This window comes from Mauremys reevesii, linkage group 7 (genome assembly GCF_016161935.1).
Source record: "Mauremys reevesii isolate NIE-2019 linkage group 7, ASM1616193v1, whole genome shotgun sequence".
NCBI classification, from domain to species: domain Eukaryota; kingdom Metazoa; phylum Chordata; order Testudines; family Geoemydidae; genus Mauremys; species Mauremys reevesii.
In genome coordinates this window covers 79,541,689-79,563,349 of record NC_052629.1, presented here as the reverse complement: position 1 = coordinate 79,563,349, position 21,661 = coordinate 79,541,689, and the positions used below count along the sequence as shown (strand labels likewise).

Sequence of the window (21,661 nt, the reverse complement as noted above, 5' to 3'; positions counted from 1 at the left end):
TTGTGGACAGCTGGGGTTGTCAAGTAGCACCATGTGCCCACGGCATTCTGAATGCCCTCTAGCTGGTGTCCCAATTGCCGTACTGCTTGGTACAGGAAATGCCTGGTCGACTAGGATCCTTACTGGGAAGCTGGCTGGGTCTGTCTTTGGCAAGTGGCTCGTTTGTGGCAAACCTCAAGTCTCTGTCTTTCCTTCCACAGTCCGAATTCCTGGGTTGTTACAATACACCACAGGCTCCAGATGCCTAATCTCTAGGATGCTGGTTTCTTCACTCAGTATGCAAAAGGAATGCACTGGGGAGCCCATGCCAGACAGCACAGAGCAGAGCAGGGCCTTCTCCCGCCACTCTATCCCCCAGCTGCTCCAACACAGGGACAAGAACGCCCCGTCAGGACTCCGCTGAGCTCTAGCTGGGGACAGGAGCATTCACTTTTATTGTGCTGTAGTTTTGTGTGAGCGAGGATCTGTTCAGTGAATGTGTCTGAATATACACAGGGAGGTTATCTATCTAATCTGTCTTTAAACGGAGCCTAGGCATGTCTCATCCAATCCCCAACTTGTATGTTAGTTCCCTTGACTGGAACACGCATGATAGTGCCATGGCAACAGAAGATGCCACGTGTGTGTCTAAGGAGGTTGCGGATCCTGGGGAGTGAAATCCTGACCTGGAGGGCGAGGGACTGAGGAGTAAGGCGATTCTTCCCAGGAGGAGTCAGGGCTGCGGGCACATTCCTAGGGCATGCCAGTGCTCTGGGTCACTGGGGAACACTGCAAGGGGCAGGATTTATGGCCCTGGTAAGGTTAATATGTAAGTGTGCACAGGACAGATGCCCTGCATGTGTAGCTTTGAGTTGTGTGTGTAGGGTTGTGTGTGAATTGTATCTTCTCGACTGATTTATGGGAGTGGTGTGGGGCTGGCAGCAGTGGGCATGTGGGTTTATACCAAGTGGGCAATTCCTTTCTCCATTCCCCCCGCCCCAGGCAGCCCATTACCCCTTTTTCGGTGCATTGTCGTCTTCTCCCCCTCGCGATGGTCTCAACACACTCCTGGCCTGCAGAGCCTCTTCCCAGCAGCCCCTGTGGTTGTCCTGTGCTCTGGGCTGTCTGCGGCGGGGAGTTTAATTGCTGACACGCTGACAGACTCTTTATAGGACATTTATCTTCAGGGCTTTTATCAGCAGTAAATTTCCCTCCTGTCCTCACTCCCGGTTGACGATGGCTCCATCCAGCTCCTCCTGCTAAGTGTGGTGAGCGCTCCCAGCTGCATCGAGGGCCTGGTGCTCTGGGCTGGGTGTGAAACTAATGAAGGGTCAACCCCAAAGGGTCGGGAGAACCCCCAAGGGCAGGGCCTTGTGAGAAACTCTCAGGGCTGCAAACACAGGCTGGCCAGTCCTGGCAGGAGCTGGACCCAAATGGCTCAAATGTAGCTGGAATTTTGGGGTTGAGGCTCAGATCAGTTCTCACTTGATCCAACTCGGTTCACCTATCCCAGTGAGGGACACCCTGGCAAGAGAAAGCATCTGGGGCTCCAGCTGCAGTGCAGCAATAGCCAACGGCAGCAGCATAAAGGGACCTTAAAATGGGCAGAAAAATGGGGTAGAGCTGGGGTGAGGGGTCTATACTGGCCCTCTCCCAGCCCCCAGCACAGGTGGCAAATTGGGGGCATGCCAAGGGTATGGCCTGAGTGCATTACACTACAGCTGTTCTCTACTGTTTAGGGCACACAGTGGGCTGGGGGAAACAGAGGGTAAGTTAGAGCAGCCCTGAGGCTGTCGTTCTTGCTTATAATGCAGCTTCCCAGGGGGTAAGTGAGCCGGGCATGATTGTGCTGGTTTTGCAGACATGTTAGAGTTGGGGATCTGTGCTGTGTCCCCTCATCCCCGCCCCTCATGTGCTTTGACATAACCAGTAGATTCTACTTGTTCTCTGTCTTCAGATCTTTTGGCTGCTAACCGCTCAAAGCTGTTCCTCGGCCACCGGGGCTTCCCAGACTTCCGCTCCCTGTATCTGGACGAATACCGCGACCGGCTCTTCATCGGGGGAAAAGATGCACTCTACTCTCTGTGGCTGGATCAGCCCGGCATGGACGCCAAGGAGGTAACACCTAATCTCTCTGCACCTGTGTGGGTGAGCAGGGCGGCGCCATTCCACACAGTGCACATAATGCACGTGACATAGGGCTGGGCTGGCGTGGACGGGCCCGGTGTGGTGGCCAAAGACTGGGCCAAGAATCGGGACTGAGATGCACTGGCAGAGCTGTGGGGAGGCTAGAACTGGAATCAGAGGGGGTGTTCAGGTCAGGAACAGTGCCAGGGATCTTCCAGGAGCACTGGACCTCGGGCAGAGCTCATTAAAGAGGAGCTGGAAACATTACACCCAATGGAATTTGGGTGCACATATGGGAAGGCATGCAGCCTGCAGGGGGTCAGCCTGCATTGAACTGTCATCAGCAGCATGGAAGGACAGGCCATGAGGCCGCACTGCTGGCAATCAATGGAACCCTTAGGACGAATCACCCCATTTGACGACTGGGCCAAAGGTAAAACCAGTGCAGGCGGGGACGGAAAACAAGAAAGTGGGGACATTGGGGCAGGCAATTCTGAGATGCCATGGCAAAATCCTGGCCTCAGTGAAGCCAATAGAAGCTTTGCCCTTGACTTCAGAGGGCCCAGGATTGCACCCCACCAGTCTTTCAGTCTGTGCTGCAGGCACAGCAGGGTGGTGGCTGGTGGCCCCACTTTATGCCTGGGTTTTGATGGATATCCAGGGGGTCTCCTGCCCACATGGGCATCCCCTGCCTCCTGTCACTGCTCCCATTGGTTTAGGCTGGGTCCAGTAGTGTTTAGGGCTGTGGTTTTCCAATGTGCTCGGCCTTGGCCTAACTTGGCTCCTGTCAAACTCCATGGTAAAACTCCCTGACATCAATGTGAGCAGAGCTAGGTCACTTTGGGAAACCCACCCTCAAGGCACAGTGATGTGCCAGTTCTTCCCAGACTCTCCCTTTGCAGCCGAGTGTGTGCCCTGCCTCCCACGCTGCAGATTTCCCTATGTTGGGGGGCCCCGAATTCCAGTCTCTGAAATTCCCCAGACTTTACAGCGTGGGCTCATTGCTTTTAATGCACGATAGATCTCTCTCCCACATGGCTCTGTGGCACTGCTTCCCTTGATGCTCTGTCCCTACTGAGCTTTGATTGGCGTGTTGGCTTAGATCTCCACATAGCCCACCGAGTGTAAGCTGGATCAAAGGGTCTCAGCTGTTCTCCCCAGGTTCTCCCCCGAGGGGAACGGGGGGCTTGTGACGTGACCCACCCCAGCCCCGTCTCCTCCCCGGAGCAGATCCTTGGACCATAACCACAATGTATGCCTCCCCCCTCTGTCTCCGAACCCCCTCTTGAAGACCTGCTAAGAAGAGTGTGGTGAGGTCTGTCAGCCAGCGTCCTCTCCTCCGCATGGGGGGACCGGAGGCAGCCTCTCCGTCAGTCAGCGTATGAGTTCCCTTCCCCACTCCTGTAAGAAACAGAGTGAGAGGGAGGGTCCCCAAGGGAAGTCAGTGTAATTGGATCTCATTTCCTCCTCTTCCTGTGAGCCCGGGGCCTGACACACATTGAATTATGAGCCATAGGCGTCTGCCATTGGCAACCCAGCTCCATCCACTGTTTTCAACCATGTTATGAGAATAAATAAATAGCTGCTACCTTATCACGGTGACTCCCCCGCAGCTAAGTGGGCTGAAGGTATTTTTGGACGGAAGCAGGATTGTTTTAACAGCCCAGGGGCCGTGGTCTCTGCTAATAGACATAAAATAATGTCGTTAACTGAGACTCCTGCTCCCACCCTCCCTGTGCCCCACCGGGCTCTCACCTCATGAGTTCTGATCCGTCCCTCTCTCAACCGATGAGTAGATGAAGTCCTTATTTATTGCCTTGTGTATCTATATCACCACTGTAGGGGGATGTATTGCTCTCTCCTTTTCGTGTGTATGGCTCTGCACTTCTAGATCCAGGTCAGGCATGGAGGCTAATGTGACACAATGCAGAGAGACAGGCGGTTCCAGCCCTTTTCGAAGCCAGGGGTGCTGCCAGTTTCACAAGAGACTGTTCTCATGAGATTTCCAGCTCCCGTCTGCGGACCAAAGAGTTCTGGATGGCTGGGGTAGTGGGTGGATAATCAGCTGAGCCTTTGGGTGTATGATCCGAATCGAACCCTTCCCTAGGGACTGACGAGAGCTGGTGCCCAGTTGGGAAGTTTGGCTCCCAATTGGATCCACGTATGAACTGCCCTGGAGTCCAGGGATGCTTGGTTTTGGGGGTTCTGTTACCACCTGCTCTCGGGAGAGATCTGAACTGGGTACCTGAGGTCCAGGTTTGGGTCTGAACTTCTCTGCAGCCAACAAGGGATCAAACAAGCCTGGCATTATGATCAATGCTGGCGTACTCCTCTGTCTACAGAGTGCTGATGCAACCAGTTGGCTTGGTGACCACTCTCGCTGTGGTGGAAAGTAACTCATCAGGCATAACTTAGCCAATTCTCTTCTGGCTCCTAGGGGCACAGAAGGAGGCCAACGTGAGGGCAGAACCCCCAGAACCTGACTTTTGGGATATGGGGGTGGGTAGTGCCATCCTCGTAGGTTCAGATTGAGGTCTGTCAGTGGAGCCGTATGCTGGGGCAGGGAGATCAGTGAATAAGCATGGAGAAAATCCCTCCTTTGCTCCAGGGGAAGAAGACACACACGAGTAAGAGATGGAGCCTGTTGACGGGACAGTCTGATTGGAAGCCCAGGAGTGCATGGAGACAGAGACACACCAATGCAGCACTTGCTAGTGTCATCTTCAGGCTGGTGTCTGTTTGTGATGCAGCCTGACCATCAGAGTCTGGCATTGCCAGGCCCTTGTCCAGAGGCTAAGCACATGCCTGGTCCACAGAATGCCTGGTCATTGCTGATCCAGGTATCAGGATCCTCCAGATCCTTCCAAACCTGGTCTCCTCCAAACCAGTGCCAGGGAACGACACTGCAGGCAGGCAGCGGGGAAGGAGAGGCAGCACTTTGCATTTCAGTGGCTCAGATAGGCAGTTTGAAGGGGAGAAGTTGGTGGCAGCAATGCAATCTCAGGGAGAAACCCCACCCCTGCCAGGTGCGGGCATGTACCTGCAAGGAGTCCTGGGCGTCTGGATTCCCTGCTAGTCTGGGCTAACTCCCCTCTACTATGCTCGAGCTCATCTGCCACATAGAATTACATGGCAGGTCATCAGCCCAGTCTGGACACCCCTGTCCACTCCTGAGGGCTGCATCTGAATCCCTGAGCCCACAGGAAATGGCAGGGTGGGGAGGGAAGATGGCTCAGACTAGAGACCGCAGAGCAATCCACGCCCATAGCTCCACATTGAAAGGTGTTGTGTCTTGGCCTGGTAACTGGGCCCCCATTCCCACTTGCCCCTCGGGCATGTGGGGTTCTCCTAATCCAACAGCTCTCCTTGCCTCTCCTATAGCAGGGCTGTTAGCAGGGGGAATTCTGCCTGAGGACAGTGACTGCAGCAGCTTGGAAACCCTGTCAGGCCAAGCTGAGAGCTGGAGCGGCCCCCACAGCCTTGCCTCGGTGACTGTGCAGCAGAGAAGGGAAATTCAGTGTCTCTGTAATGACACAGAGAAAAGGTCAAGGGCTGCCTTCTATCTGAGCAGTGGAGGGCCCACGAGGGTGCCAGCAGGCCTGGCAGGGAGAAGATGTGTCTGCCTCACCCATCAGGCACCCACCTTGTCACACACACGTGCTCTCTCTCTGGCTCACCAATGCACACACACACCCTGCAAGGAAAGACCCACCACCCCCCTGGGCCCACGCTCCCACCACGCACAAAGCCTCCGTTCAACTCTTTGCCACAAACACAGAATTCTGATGCAAACACACAGGCAGAGCAGACGTGGGATTCATACGGTCACGCCTCACCTCACAATGCTCCTGCTTCACACCTGGGCCCCGCTCACCCACACACTGCAAACCCGTATGTCAGACACACACACGGACACTTTTCTGAGGTTGCAGTATGGCAAAGCGGTTAGCAGTGGGACTGGGGAGCTAGGACTCCTGGTTTCTGTGCCAGACTTGTTGTGGGGCTTTTGGCACATATGTAAAACAGGGGCAGTGGTGCCTTACTTTGGATAAGAAGCTTGGTGTAAATGGAGAGCACTGTTATTACAGCACTGAATTGTGCTACTGAAGCTCCAAACCAGGCTAGTATTCCAGGTGGTTTAATTATCCCTTAGCACTCTGTGGGCAGGGCACTAAACTGGGCCTTGAAAAACCTGGCTCTGTTCCCAGCTCTGCCACTGTTCTGCTGGGGGACCTGGGACGAGTCACAGCCCTGCCTCGTGCCTCAGTTTCCCCACATGTAGACTGGGGAGTAATGAAACTGACTCATCTTTGTAAATCAGTCTTTCCATCTTTTGAGCCCAAGAGATGAAACACATCATGTAAGAGGCTTTCTAAGTGACTTAGCCCTCTCGGGTTCAGCTGGTGTCTTTGCCAGCTGTAATTTTGGCTTTATTTGGACAAATAGCAACAGATAAACTGTGCTGTATGTCTCTAGCTCTAGAGCTGTGGCTGTGAGGGGGCGAGACCACCCCCAGGGGCGATGGGAAGATCAGCAGGGACTCTTATCTAAAAAAATGAATATGTTTCTCATTTATCCAGAGTCCTCTGCCAAGCAGCATCAGTGAGGTCACTGCAAGACAAACTTTCAAAGCCCTCTGTGGCTAGGATAACTATCTGCTAGGGTTACAGACAAAGGGTGGAAGAGCGATTCTAGTTACGCCAGTGTAAATCTGGGATCCTTCCACTAAAGCCAGGCTTACACTTGTGGAAGTGAAAGTAAATTCTGATAAAAATTTGAGGCTGGGACCCCAAAGTTAGAATAGCAGCGGGGGCTGCTGGTCAGGATTGGGGTGCACTGGGGAGGGAACCCTACCCACCCACTGCCCGCTCTATTAATCCTTAATGTTTATGAACAGTGAGACTCTTCCATTGGCCGTCAGGGAAGACTAAGCTGTGAAGAGCTTTTGTTTCCTAATACGCCGCTCCAATCCAGAAATCAGAGCCATCTGGAGGAGGCCAAATGTCCTGGGGTCCTAACATCCCTGATTCTTTTAGGGCGACCACTCGGCGGAAGTGGATTCCCAAGGGGTGCTGCCCCCAAGATCTTCCCATCATCCCAGTTCCCTCAGTCCCCCCCTTGCTTGTGTCCCCAGAGTGACTTGGCCTCAGGTTCCTGTCTTCTGTTTCAGATTTACTGGCCACCTCTCCCTGGGCAGAAGGAGGAGTGTTTTCAGAAGGGGAAGGACCCAATGGTAAGTCACCCTGTTCCTCCTAAAATCTCCTGATGGGGTCGCTCTGGATTTCACCTCGGCTGCACTGACTTATTTTTCCACGCACTTCTAGCTGTCAAAGGCGGCGATAAAGGGGTTGTTTATGTCTCTCTCTCGGCTCCCTTCTCCCATAACACTCCCTCCTGTTTCCAGGGATGGAGCTGTCCTGTTCTGAGCTCTTTTCCTGCATCCTGGACTTCCCAGCTGTCAAGCCCTATATGCTGAGTGAGCCCCAGCAGATCTCAGCTCCTGCTTGGCCCCTTCAACTCTGCCTGGTCACTAAACACTGATCGGACCGCCCTAGCAGGATTCACCTCACCGCTTGTGTGTTACAGCCCTTCTCGTCCTTCCTGAGCGGCGGAGTCCCTCTGTTATGTGTCTGACTGCAGACAATAACAAGCAGTTGACAGCTAGGCCTTGTCCTGGGTTTGTGCAGTTGAAGAGGCAGTGTTTGTATTTGGGGGTGTGGTTCCCCTTCCCATAGGTAGGGGTCACATCTGGAGGATAGTGCATAGAACCTGGATGGCGTAGTCACAGCTCACCGTGTGACCTTGGACAAGTCACTTTCCCTTTCTGTGCTCATATCTAGGTTCTTATATGGCCCCTCTCACTGTCACATCTGGGCTCTTCACCAACATGAGTGGATTGATCCTCACAAAGCCCCTTCGAGGCGGGGAAAGATTATTATCCCCATGTTACAGATGGGGAAACGGAGGCACAGAGAGACTAAGTGACTAGCTCAGGGTCACACAAGGAGCCAGGAACTGAACTCAGATCTCCTCAATCCCAGTCCAGGGCTTTAACTACAGAACTGGCAGCAGAACAGTTTGGAACTGTATACATGGAAAGCAGTTTGCTTAGTGAATGCAGAGCAGAAGCCAGTCTTTGGATGTGTCTACACTGCAGTTGGGAGATCTGATTGCAGCCTGTGTAGATATACCTGAGCTGGCTTTGAGCTTACACATGCTGCAGTCACACTTCGTGAATACAGTGCAGGCACACTGTTTGAACTGTTAGCTTTCCACACCTTCCATACACGTGTGCAGACTGCAATATCCCATAGCATGAGCTGGGCCATTCTCAGCTGCGGGTAATTTTGGTGTCTCCCTATCAGAACAGCTGTGCATGAGATGGGTGAGTGGTCTTGGCTGGGGAGATGGGGGCGGGGAGTAGTACTGAACCAGCACAGGGAGCGGACTAAATCTTGATCCAAAGCCCATTGAGGTCAATAGGAGCCTTTCCATTGGCTTCAGTGGCCTTTGGCTCCTGGCCAGAAGGAGCAGTACGTGGTCCTTAGTGAGCAACAAGGAGCTGGTGGGCAAGGCTGAATTATTTGCTGGAGGGTGTTTGGCAGATTTCAGTTCTCTGATTCCCTGGCTCTTCCTCCTGCTTCTTACAAATGGTTATTTTAAAACCATGATTTGAGACCATGGAGGGAGCGAGGGGGTAGGAGAACCCCTTGTTGATAGTCCATCCCGAAGTTAATTGCTCCCAGGAGTGGCTGTCACTCAATTCGGCCTCCACATGTTTATTTTGCAAGCTTTCACCAGCGGATCCAGGCCCTGGGGCGCCCTTTCTCCGTTCCCCTAGCCCTAGCTATTTGAGAGACTTTTACCGAGGAAAAATAAACAGCAGAGAGGCTGAGAAACCAACAATTGGACCACAAAGAGGGTGGCTCAGCATCTGTGTACTCAGCAGAACAGGGAGATCGGGGCTGCCATCTTGGAACGAAGCACGTGGGGATGGCTGTTAGTTCTGACATTGGCTTCATGGAATTCACCAGCCACTAGCAGCTCCAGAGAAGCCAGGCTCATCCAATCTGACTGCTGCTTGTACTGATGAAGTTAAAAATACTACCATCTTCCCAGTGATGATCATGCTGGGAGTGGGTGAGTCAGGTGTTTTGTGTTTAAAAATATCAGCATTGCCTTGGATTTGTCCTTTTGTGTGGGGTTAACTCTTTCCACTAGCTTCACAGGCAGGCACATCAAAGGCCTGCTGCTGTTCCCCTCTTGCGTTTGCCCAGGATTTACACGTGTTTATCCATTTCCCCTGTATTCCCTACTCACCAATCCACAGTTCATGTTTTTTTTCCCTGATGCAGTTTCCTTATGGTTTTGTTCTTCTCATGAGCTTCTGGCTGTTTTTCTTGCTGTTCAGCAGGGGTTCTGGGGCTGAAACAGAACCTGGTCTAGTCTGGGGTCTGCTGCTGGTAACAAGAAGATGCGAGGCTCAGAAAGGCTGGAGGGTCGGTTCTGAGGATCCCTCAGAGTTTCAGATCCATATCCAAATGATCTGAGGTCTCCCTTCTCTTTCCTTCACCAACCCCATCCTTCTCCCTCCAAAGGCTAATCCTTCAACCCTTTTGCCCTTGTTTTGATTAACCAATACCCTCCCCCCAGCAAGCATGCATTCCAACAGAGAGAGAGGCAACCACAACAGAACCCCAGAACTAGTATGTTATAAAGATACAAGCAGGTTCAGATGAGATTGAAGGATTTCAGCCAAAGTGGCAGTCCTGTACGGGTTTGGGATGGGCAACTTTACTTACCCACATGTAATAGAAGGTTCTGATTGGTTCAGCTGGAGATTAGAACTGAGGTCTCAGCTGGTTCTTGTGTTTTAGAAACTGGCCTGCCCATCTCCAGTTGATACACTGTGTAGGCTGCTTTCCTATTGAATAGTGTTCCCAAGCTATTGTCCAGTAGGTATATTGATTTCCAGGTTGTGTTTCTTCATGCTCACAGACGGAATGGGTTCAGATATAGGCATATCTTTGTACAAGTTGTTGGATTGTGATACCTTTATTTCCCAAGTTAAAAAACAACTATAGGCTGATGTAAATCAGCCTATGACCATTCCCTTCAGCTGAAGACTGATCAAAGCCTCTTCCAGTAGGTTAGTGCAACAGCAATTGACCAATTGGAACAGGCTAAGCAATGGCAATCAGCCGTTAAGAATGAAGAGGATGTGTCAATACATGGTAACCAAGCAGTTAGAAATGCAGCAGGGGAATCCTGGTTCCAGTGATGTTAATGGGAGTTTTGCCAATGATTTTGATGTGGGTCGGGATTTCACCCGTATAGTCCCATTCCCCTGGACTGCTATGCATCATTGCTCTCTTGCCATCATTTTCTTGATGCTTGTTGATTTGTCTGTCCAGAGGTCTCTAAGCATCCTGAGGACAGAAAAATACAAGTAGGTGACTGTTGGGAGTTACTTACCAGCCATGTTATGGTCTTTATCTCCTGCCCATTGGGTAGCAAGGAAGAGAGGCCTCAGAAACAGGGATGGTGAGAGCAGAATAAGTGACTTTTGTTGGTTGGTGCTGTTGAGTTGCCACGCTTGCCTGATCATAGAATATCTGGGTTTGAAGGGACCTTAGGAGGTCATCGAGTCCAACCACCTGCTCAAAGCAGAACTAATCCCCAGACAGACTTCTACCCCAGTTCTCTAAATGGCTCCCTCAAGGCTTGAACTCACAACCATTGGTTAAGCAGGCTAATGCTCAAACCACCAAGCTAGCCCTCCCCACTAGTAGAGTCAGTAGAGCTCTCTTGCCTGAGAGGAGCACGTTGCTCACTCCAGCACAAGGCAAGCAGCTGCAGAGGGCCTCTTTCCAAACGCCGTAATTCAGCCGAAAGAAAACAGAAATTCATCACAGCCGACAGGTTTAGCTGGAGTCCTTAGAACGCCTTCTGCACCCGGCAAAGCACTCGGCAGCGCATGCCGCAGGGCTGAGGTGAGAGCTCCAGAGGCAGCCTGCTTTCTTTAAGTGAACATAAACAGCTGTAGGAAATGTCCCAGCCTTTAAGTCTTAGGGCCTCTATTTATCCACAGGGCGGTCAAACTTCCCCACAAGGCCCCTCAGCCTGAAGGGGGTCAGCTGCAGAGCTGGGAGAGGAGCCTTCATAGCCTGTTTACCCCATGGCTCCTCTGTCAATTTTGATGGTGGCTCCTGTGAAGTGGACCCCTCCCTGCTAGGAACTGGACTAATCCCACCAACCCATTCCACGTGGGTCGTTGAAAAGCCTTCAGATGGGAACAGTGATTTAGAGGTACAAAGGGTCCATATGCTATTACCCAACCCATCTCCCAGGTTGAGAGGAACATAGACTGGTTTCCTATGATTGCTGAATAACCCAGAATCACAGGAGCTGAATTCATCACACGGCACCACCTCCACCGAAGGGTGGAAAAGCTGAGGTTTCCAGCACGGGAGTCAGGTGTCCAGCTGTGCTCACAAACACGGGAAGGCAATGCAGCTCAATAGCTGGCATTTGTGATAGCCTGGCCCTAGCACTGGGTTTCAAAGCTTTACAAACCGTGGGGCTGCAGACCTGAAACTTCCAGGCTGGATTTGGCCCTATATCAGTGTTCTACTAGGAATCGCTTGCCTCACCATTGAAGCGACTGGCATCCATAGTGCTTTATTCAGTGAGAATTTAAGGCTCGAAGCAGAGATACAGATGGAAACGGACTGTCAGCATTCTTCCAAATTGTATTCTTTTCCTCTAGCAATAAGGAAGTGTCTGTCTATTTCCCCAGGACATGCAGGTAGATTTTCTCTCTCTTAAACAAGGTTACTGGAGATAACCTCTTATTTCAGGAAAATATTTTGAATTTCTTTTAAGAAGAATAACCTTTAGTACCTCGCTTCCAGGAGCTAATTCGAACGGAAGCTGTTTTGTCACCAACCCAGCCCCGCTGTCCCAAGGAAATGACTCACCATGCATAAAACTGATGGCTGAAGGAAATATAATCCCGTCCTATTCCTTTTCACTGTGCATCTGTGATGGTTGCTATCTTGGCTGACATACTAGGGATTGAACTGAGGACCTTGGGAGCTAAAAAGCATAAGCCGCTATAGGTTGAGCTAAAGAGCCCATGCCTTGTGTAGTTGTGGGCTGTAATGGTGCACATCCTCTGGGGACTGGCAAAGAGGGGGACTTGTAACATGCTCACCAGTGGGCTACCTGTCCTTCATATGTAAGGATCATAAATGTTTCAGGGCTGATCAGGCTGGGCTCGCAAACAGAGATACTGACGGGGCTGCCTCTCCTTTCACTTCCACCCAAGTAATCTGGGACTGGACGCCACAATAGCACTGGTGAAGATGAGCGGAGAACCAGCCTCATTATGGCCTAACTCAGAAATCTGTGGGTGTGTTCGCACTGATTCCAATGGGCTAGGTTAATGCAGAGCGCTGCTGAACATTTCAGCTCCAGGATGAGGGGTGCAGTATGTGAAGCTGGAGAAAGAGACCGAGGAGGATGACTGATCTCTGCTGTGTAAAGCAGCACAGCTGGTTCCTCCTGAGCCACGCTGGATGGATAGAGTCTTGGAGCCCGGCAGAGGATGCTCGGAGAGTCTCTCTGGTCTCTCCATGCTTATCAGCCAGGAGATCGCTGCTCCGGAAAAGGGAGCAATTAATCCAGGGCAGTCTTGAAAGGCCGTTTATCATCCTGCCCCACGTAACTAGCCAGCCTCCCCTTTAAATGACTAATTCATCCAGAAGACTGCTGTGCGTGTCTGTCTGTCCATCTCCTTCACTTCCTGCCATTGTTCCCCCATTCCCCTTGTCCAGAAAGCAGGAGGAAATGCTGTGCCGACAAAGTCGTGTGTCTGCATCAGGTGGATGGCACTGGCCTTCGGTGGAGGATAAATAGTGCTTTCCAGGCAGTGGCCTGAGAATTTCCTCCCTGAGTTTTCAGATAATTCAGCGAGGACAGACAAGTGGATGGAGAGCGAGCTGGGAAACTTACCATGGTGCTTTTCAGACCGTAGCAAAGGGCTTGGCCTCACAGAGGTATGATCTGACCAGCCAGAGCATGCTACAGAGCCTGCTCTTATGGAGTAGGGGAAAGTCTGTTTCCCTCCTTTCATGCTCTTGGCTATTATGGTAGGTTCTGCATTATTCTCTAGTGTAACAGGGTTGCCTGCTCCTTTAAGGGCCAGGGGGTCTGCCAGCCCTGTTGGATCATCAGACTCAGCTAGGAAGGGGGTCAGGTGATCCCCATAAAAGGGCTGAGAAAGCTATAGGAAGCCAGTAGGTTCCTGTGGTGCAGGGAAGGGGAGAGGCCACTGGGTCCTTGTAGCCTGCTTGGCTTGGGAGTGTTTTGTTTGAAGAATAAAGGAAGAAAGGGCTTGGGAGGCTCTGGGAGACTCAGGCTTTCCTGGGCTGGGGAGATAGGCCAGTAGCCTGCACCTGCCTACACAGGTCATCCGTCACAGTAAGGCCCATGTGCTGCGATGGAAAATGGTGTCCTGGGGTCATGTGCTGCAGCCATCCCAACAGAGTGGGAAGTATTGCAGGGTGAGTTGCCCAGTCAGTGATCTCCGCATCACCCCAACTCCACAGCCCCAGGCGGAGACCCATCCTTGTTCACTGCCCCTCCCTGGTAATGAAGCTAGGGAGCAATCCAGCATTACTCATGGTGGAAGGGGGGTGCTCAGGCTAAGAACCCAGGGGTGTCCTGAAACACGGCAGGGGGTAGTCATGGGATCCCTTACCAATGGAGCTGATTTTTGACATGCAGGGACCAGAGCTTCAGCCTGGCCAGCTTGGGACAGCTCCTGGACTTGTGCTGATTTACACCAGCTGAGCACTGGGTCCACAACTCTGGAGCCTGTACCACCGTCCCAGGGCATACAGGCCCAGGAGCCAGGCTCTTACTCCTGGCTACCACTGATCAAGAATGCTGGATTTAGGCCTGTCTCCCTGGGCCTGCCAGCAGAATGTACTGTCTGCAGCTCCGCTGGGCTAATACAGGAAGCCCCCGCACAAAGCAATATGAAGACCTCACTTCCTGGCCTGAGATACTACAATGGGCTGGGGGATGACATGAACTCTCTGTAGGGGAAGGAGTCAATTGGAGTGGAGTGGTGGGGAATGGGATACGTGCCAAGCAGCCAGGAAGGGGACGAGCGCCAATACAGGAACCTGCCTCTCCAAGCAATCACAGTGCAGTGGCATGGGGATCATGTGACCGCATGAGGGGCGCCTGGGGAAGGAATCATTTGACTTGAGGAGCTGGTGCAGGGGTGTGCCCCCTGGGAGTTATATTGTTCTATTGGGCAGGAGCAGGGACCTTGAACAGTCTCACTCCCTGCAGTGTGGCAGTAGAACTGCCCTCCTAGCTTCAGAGCTGTGAGTGAGCACGTATTGCTTCCTGCTATTGTGCCCAAGAACAAGGGACTGGGTTTATGCCGCCTGCCCTGCCCCAGCTGAGGGGGAGCAGCTGGGAAATCCCAGTGTGATGGGAGCTTTCCAAGCGCTGTTAGGATGATTGTGGGGGAGCAGGGAGGAGCTCAGAGCTGTTCCGTTTCATGAACGTAATGTACTGGGACTCATTGGTTCTTCCCCCTGCCCTGTAGAAACAAAGGGCAAGTGCACAGCTGCAGAAAGCAGCGCCAATATCTTGCGCTGTCAGCTCACTGGCCAGCTGTTTCCCAAATAGGGCCGCTTGGAAAGTTTTTGCTGAGACTGATTGACTTCCATGAAATGAGCGAGACTCTTGCTCTATAAGCTGGGGGCTTGTGTGGGAGACCCAGCTTCAAGTCCCTGATTTGGGATGATGTGGGATGAAGAACTCTGCCCTGAATCAGCAGAGCGGGGACTTGAACCTGGGTCTGGTCCCTCTCAGGCCAGGGGGCCACGAAACTGCATTGTCATCCCCTGGTCTGCTCTGTTCACAAGCAGTGTGTCAGCACCCGTGCTCACCTGAGGGTCATGTGGCAGTGCATGTGCAGTATTGCCACCTCCAAGTGTTCAAAACTCAGAGTCAGCCCCTGCAATATCATGTGATTGCCTTAAAAAGCATGAGATGTTTTTAGGCTACTACATGTTGGGTGCTTTTTCATATTCTTCTGATTCTTCAGTCTGTATGGGTCACGTTTTCTCTGCAACCAGGAGGGCTAGAAACTGACTCTGCTTGTTGAATGTTAACCCCCATGTCTCCAGGAACTGGGGGCTTTAAGAAAAACACCGAATAGGGCAAGATGCGCAAGTGTAGCTGATAGGTATAGCTGTTTGCTATGGAAGGCATAGGTACAAGTTGAGGCAGTAATGCAATGAGACTGCAAGCCTCAAAGCTTGAAAGACAATAGCTTAGCCAAACCAATCAAGGCCTTAAAAACCGTAGTATAAGCAGCTAACCAACAGTAACCCTGGATCATAAGATATCACAAGACAGAACATGTAATGTAATGTAATGACTAAACTGTTGACAGGCAGCCACAAGATACTAGTTTAGAGCCGCTTGCGGTATCTTAAGTTAGGGACATCAACAGATGTCTGACCACAAGAATGTCATGGTAACTAGTTAATGCTTATGCTAATAAGCTTGAGGTAAATGGGCTAGGAACCTATGGCCGAAGGGCACCCAGCATTCATAGGGTGAGGAAATACAGATAAGGAAAAGGGGCTGATACCCCTACTTGAATATGCATTAGGCATTGTAGAAGCCTGCATGCCTTGGGAGATGCTAGGAGGACGACCATTGGTGATGGTGACAAGGAATATGCTGCTTCTGAGGAGGAAGATAATGCCTAATATGTCAGGTTGTTCTGCAAGGGCTGATGTGAGTCTCTGGATGCTCGGATGCTCATGCATTCTCTCTAGCTACCTTGCTGGCTTGGAGTGTTTGTAACTTGGCTAACTGTGGTAATAAAACTATTACAAATACAGATGGTTTTTCCTGAGTGTGTGTGTTGCAAGCATGCACGTTGGGGTTCCCAGCTTAACAGGGATTCTGACCTTGGGACGAGAACCTGCCAAACCTCAGAGTGTCCACTGGATATTTTTCAGTAATCAACATAAGGAACCCGCAATCAGCCGATCAGGCAACCCAATAAAATCACACAAGTTGGCCACACTGTGTGGGATAGGATGTGGACTAGACAAGCTAATTAAGGTGGTGACTTATGAGGTGTTTATTAATGATCCATTTGTAAGGAACCTGCTGCACCATCACGCACAGTCAGAGGAACATTACACTGCTTGGCAAAGAGGAAGGCTTCCCACGCGCTGACAGATCCGCTTGGTCAAACAGTGCCTCACTCCCCACTGTCTCTCTTCCAGACTGAATGTGCCAACTACGTCCGAGCACTTCACCCCTTCAACCGCACCCACCTGCTGGCTTGTGGGACAGGAGCCTTCCACCCTGTCTGTGCCTTCATTGACGTGGGACATCGTGGCGAGGTAAGGCAGCGCCCCTGGACAGCCGGCCTTAGTCCTGCAGACAGAATCCTGCGGGAACCCCTGTGATGAGAGCTGGTGCCACACCTCGACTCTGGCCACTGGCAAAGAGTGTAGGGAAAGCCCAGCACTTAGAGCAGCAGCCCTGGGGTTATTGGTGCCACGTGGCCATGACAGGAATGCGAGAAGGGCCTGGACTGGAGAATGTTCAGATCTACATGAGAGCTGGGACTCTGGGGCCCATCTCTTGGCCTGATCCAGCCTGTGCAATGTCCTGGGAAGGGCCGGAGTGGGGATATGTTCTGCTGGGCCATGCAGGGCCGCCCAGAGGGGGGGGGCAAGAGGGGCAATTTGCCCCAGGCCCTGAGCCCCACGGGGGCCCCCACCAGAGTTTTTCGGGGCCCCTGGAGCGGGGTCCCTCACTCGCTCCGGGGTGCCCAGCAAACTCTTGCGGGGCCGGGCGCAGGAGCTTCTGCCGCTCCCGGTCTTCGCCGGCGGGGGATCCTTCCGCTCCGGGGCGGAAGGACCCCCCGCTGGGGAATTACCGCCGAAGACGGAGCGGGACCCGCCGCCGAAGCGCAGCCCGGTCTTCGGCGGTAATTCGGCGGCGGGGGGCCCTTCCGTTCCGGGACCCGCTGCCGAAGTGCCCCGAAGACCCGCGGCGGGGCCCCTCCGCCGCCGGACCGGGCTGCGCCCGGCGGCGGGTCCCGGCGGGTCGGTGGGGGGGGGGCCCCGCCGTGGGTCTTCGGGGCACTTCGGCGGCGGGTCCCGGAACGGAAGGGCCCCCCGCCGCCGAAGACCCCGGGCCCCCGGAATCCTCTGGGCGGCCCTGGGGCCATGAGGCTGATTCCAGCTGCGATGCCAGATTCCCCTCCAACCCCAAGTCCGGCCTAACTCCCTTTCCCATTGGGCTTCTTCTCTTTATGCTTCCTGGAGGCACAGGCCCCTCAGCACTAGGTACAATGGCAGGGGAGACAAATGGGGAAGAAGCAGATTGAAAAGGAGCCAGGAATGGGAAGGAAGGAGGAAAAGACAATCCTGAAAGGGGGCGGGGGAGAGGCAGATGGCCAAAATGGAGCATGAATAGGTGAGCCCGGCGAGAGAGTTGGTGGGTGATACCTGCTTTGCATGGAGCAAACCACCTGCCTCCCAGGGGATGCAGATGGCACCTGCCCTTCTTGGAGCAAACCACCTGGACGGGAGAGGGATGAGCAGGTGGCATACGGCCACTCTGCACTGTAGAGGGAATCCATGCACAGCACTGGTCCCACACAATGCCAGCCTCATGCCCAGCAAGGGGAGCCATGCAAACAACCCACCACCTGCCCCAGGTAAGACCCAGGAACCTCCGCTGCCCCACGCAGAGTGAGCAGCACGTCTCCCTTCCCCACCTCTGAGCAAGGCTGAATTGCCACATGGATCCATCCACCTTGCTCCCACCCCCTCTCCCTGGCCAGCTCCCTGTATGGCATTTCTTTCCATGCCCAGGACCCCATCACTTAATCAGCATGGCCTCCCTATGACCCCCTTCTTCCTCACAGGCTTTGAGCCTCTTTCATCGAGTGTGGAGGAGAAAGAGCCCTTTCAGCATAGCCATCTATGGTTGCCTGGGATGGTCCCGTCCCTGCGTCCCCTCCCACACAGTCACACCAGGCAGCGGGACACAATCAGGGCCCTGTTCCTGGTGCTGCAGAACCCCTGCAGCCATTCGGTAGGGCGTCGGCATGGCCCTGCTCCGTGGCGTGGCTGAGCTTGGGTGGGGGCATGGAGCCACGGCTGCCTAGTGGAGATCCAGGCTGCATAAAGAGGCTGCTTTGTGCCAACAAGTCAGGGGAGAGGCAGACAGCAGATGCCAAAAGCTGCACAGCATGTCAGCTGTGCAAGGGCTATGGGGTGGGGACAGATCTGCAAGCCTCCCCACTTGCACCAGCCTGATTATTGAAACACTCTGTGACCTGGACCGGACATCAAAGCTTTCCATACATCAATGTGCCATAGACAGGGACCCAGGGAGAGGGGTAAATAGGACTCTGGACACCTGAGGTCAGATCCTCAGCTGGTGTCAATCGGCAGAGTTCCATAGCAGAGCTGATGGATGCCAGCTGGGGATCTGAGCTATTTCAGCCTCCCAAGCCCCAGTGCCAAGGGGCCCAGGGCACGGAGCTGGGCGCATGGCAGGAGAATTTTGTTCTAAAGCAGCAGTTCTCAAACTGTGGGTTGGGACCCCATTTTAATGGTGTCACCAGGGCTGACGTTAGACTTGCTGGGGCCCAGGGCCCAAGCCCCACCACCCCGGGCCAAAGCCCAAGCCTGAGGATTTCAGCCCTTGGTGGCGGGGCTCAGGGTTACAGGCCCCTGGCCTGGGGCTGAAGCCCTTGGGCTATGGCTTTGGCCCCCACACCTCAGATGGTGGGGCTTGGGCTTTGGCTCTGGCCCCCCTGCCCAGGGCGGACTCGGGCTTCGGTCCCCCTCCATGTAGTAATTTTTGTTCTTCTTCGAGTGATTGCTCATGTGTATTCCACAGTAGGTGTGTGTACTCGCCACGTGCACCAGTGCTGGAAGTTTTTCCCTTAGCAGTACCCGTAGGGTTGAGCGCTGCTGCAGCCCCTGGAGTGGCGCCTCTATAGCGTGCTATAAGGGGACCCGAGCACTCCCCCCACCCTCAGTTCCTTCTTGCCGCCAGTGACGGTGCATCTGCTCCAGCTTTGCTGCGGCTCGTCCCAGAACTCGTTTCGTTGTTAGTAGAACCTGTATTAGTTAGTTCAATAAAAGTTCCAGTTTAGTTAGTTAGTTAGTGTTCGGGCCAGGGCATGCCCCGGGCCCCAGGGTTTAAATCGTGCGAGTCTTGCAGGTGTTGGATGCCCAGAAGTGACCCGCACACCGACTGTCTCTGCTGCCTGGGCGAATGTCACGTCAGCGATCGCTGTAAGAGCTGCATGTCCTTTAAACCCAGGATGAAAAAAGAGAGACATTAGACTTCGGGCCCTTCTCATGGAGTCGGCACTGGCTCTAACCCCGGTACACTGAGCAGAATCAGCACCGGGCACTTCATCTTCGGTGCGCGGCGATCTTCTGGCACCTTCCGGTGGCCGGCACCGCTCCCCGTCGAAGAAGCAGAGAAAGGCTCCGTCTTCTCAGAAGCGTCAAGAGAAAACGGGGTGAGGCTAGCGTCGGATGCAGCTGACACGGCTGTGTCTATGTGCAGGGTATCATAGCTTCTGCTGTCAGGGCTCTCTGCGGAGGCGCAGTTTGTGATGCAGGATCTTCCCTTTGATGGAAAGGACCTGTTCGCAGAACAAACAGATGTGAGGCTCCATGGGATGAAGGACTCATGTACTACCCTTCAAACCCTCGGGCTCTACATTCCGCCCAAGGAAAAACCTAAGCCGCAAACCTCCGTCCCAGTGCCCCAGCTGAGATACGAACCCGCCTACAAGAGGTCCAAAAGAGGCGACCTCAGAGTCAGTCTCGCTCTGCCCCGCAACCTGGGCCCTCCAGGGGCAAGCAGCAGGGCAAGAGACATTTTTGCCTGGTTGCAGGAGGGTACCTGGGTGGCCCCGAGAGGACCCTTCTACCAATAAAGTTGCCTTCAGCAACTGTTTGTCTGCGTTCCTTGTGGAATGGTCCCGAATAACATCAGACCAATGGGTCCTCAACACCATTTCCCAGGGTTACACACTGCAATTTGTCTCTTCCCCACCCTCCCAACTCCCTCCCTCGGATGGCAGGGGGAACCCATCGCATCTACCCCGCTACAGCAGGAAGTGGGTCGGCTCCTTAGTTTGGGAGCTGTGGAAAAGGTTCCTTAGGGGTTCTGGGGGAAAGGGTTTTACTCCCGTTACTTCCTGATCCCCAAGGCAAAAGGAGGGCTCAGGCCCATCCTAGATTTGCAAGACCTCAATCGGGTCATGGCGAAATGCCGGTTCTGCATGGTCTCTCTGGCACATATCATACCCTCTCTGGACCCTGGCGATTGGTATGCGGCCCTGGACCTTCAGGACGCATACTCCCATGTCCATATATTCAAGGAGCATAGACGCTTCCTCTGTTTCCTAGTGGGACAGAACCACTACCAATTTACGGTCCTCCCTTTTGGCCTGTCCACCGCACCCAGGGTGTTCACAAAGTGTATGGCAGTAGTAGTGGCCTACCTCAGATGCCGAGGGGTACAGATATTCCCCTACCTCGACGACTGGCTACTCAAGGGCAGCTCGTGGCCCCAGGTACAGAACCACGTGGACCTGCTCTTGGCTACGTTTGCCAACCTAGGCCTCTTAGTGAACGAGACTAAGTCGACATTGGTTCCGGTGCAGCGCATAGAATTCATAGGCGCTTTCCTGGATGCCTCCAAGGCCACAACCTCCCTTCACCTGGGCAGGTTCCAGACTCTGAAGGGGCTTATAGCCTCGGCCACGGAGTCCCCTGTCACCATGGCCAGGGCATGCCTGCAGCTCCTAAGCCACATGGCGGCGTGCACGTACGTGGTCCACCACGCCAGACTTTGGATGAGGCCCCTCCAACTCTGGCTGGCCTCAGAGTTCTCCCAGGCCCGGGACAAACTGGACAAGGCCCTATCGGTTCTGGCGCAGGTGATCGCCACGCTACAATAGTGGTCCTGCCTGGCCAATATGCTCCAGGGAATTCCCTTCCGGGACCCGACCCCGTCACTAGACCTAGTGTCCAATGCGTCAGACTTGGGCTGGGGGTTCCACGTAGGGAACTCACAGACTCAAGGGATATGGTCAGCCGTGGAGCTGTCCCTTCACATAAACATCAGGGAACTCAGGGTGATATGCTTAGCCTGTGTGGCATTCAGCTCACAGCTACGCAGCAAGGTGGTCAGAGTTCTCACAGAAAACACCGCCGCGATGTTTTGCATCAACAGGCAAGGCGGGACGAGGTCCTCGGCCCTCTGCCGGGAAGCCCTCAGCCTTTGGGAGTTCTGTATAGCCCATGACATCTCCCTGAAGGCTTTCCACCTGCCAGGCATCAACAACACACAGGCCAATCGCTTGAGCAGGGTTTTCTCCTCCCAACACGAGTGGTCGCTCCACTTGGCGGTCACGCATCCTCCTGATCGCCCCAGCTCTTCCGAGCGTGGGGCA

The 21,661-nt window shown here is 53.6% G+C and overlaps 1 protein-coding gene across 6 annotated transcripts in view; it reads left to right on the top strand.

The window, feature by feature from the left end:
• The window catches only part of SEMA3G (semaphorin 3G), a 128,351-nt gene that overhangs the window by 78,863 nt on the left and 27,827 nt on the right, over positions 1 to 21,661 (top strand). For all 6 annotated transcript variants that reach the window (XM_039546886.1, XM_039546887.1, XM_039546884.1 and 3 more), the window contains 3 exons: positions 1,937 to 2,097; positions 7,277 to 7,339; positions 16,440 to 16,559. In XM_039546886.1, the coding sequence (XP_039402820.1) occupies positions 1,937 to 2,097; positions 7,277 to 7,339; positions 16,440 to 16,559 (344 nt within the window). The remainder of the gene's footprint in view (positions 1 to 1,936; positions 2,098 to 7,276; positions 7,340 to 16,439; positions 16,560 to 21,661) is intronic.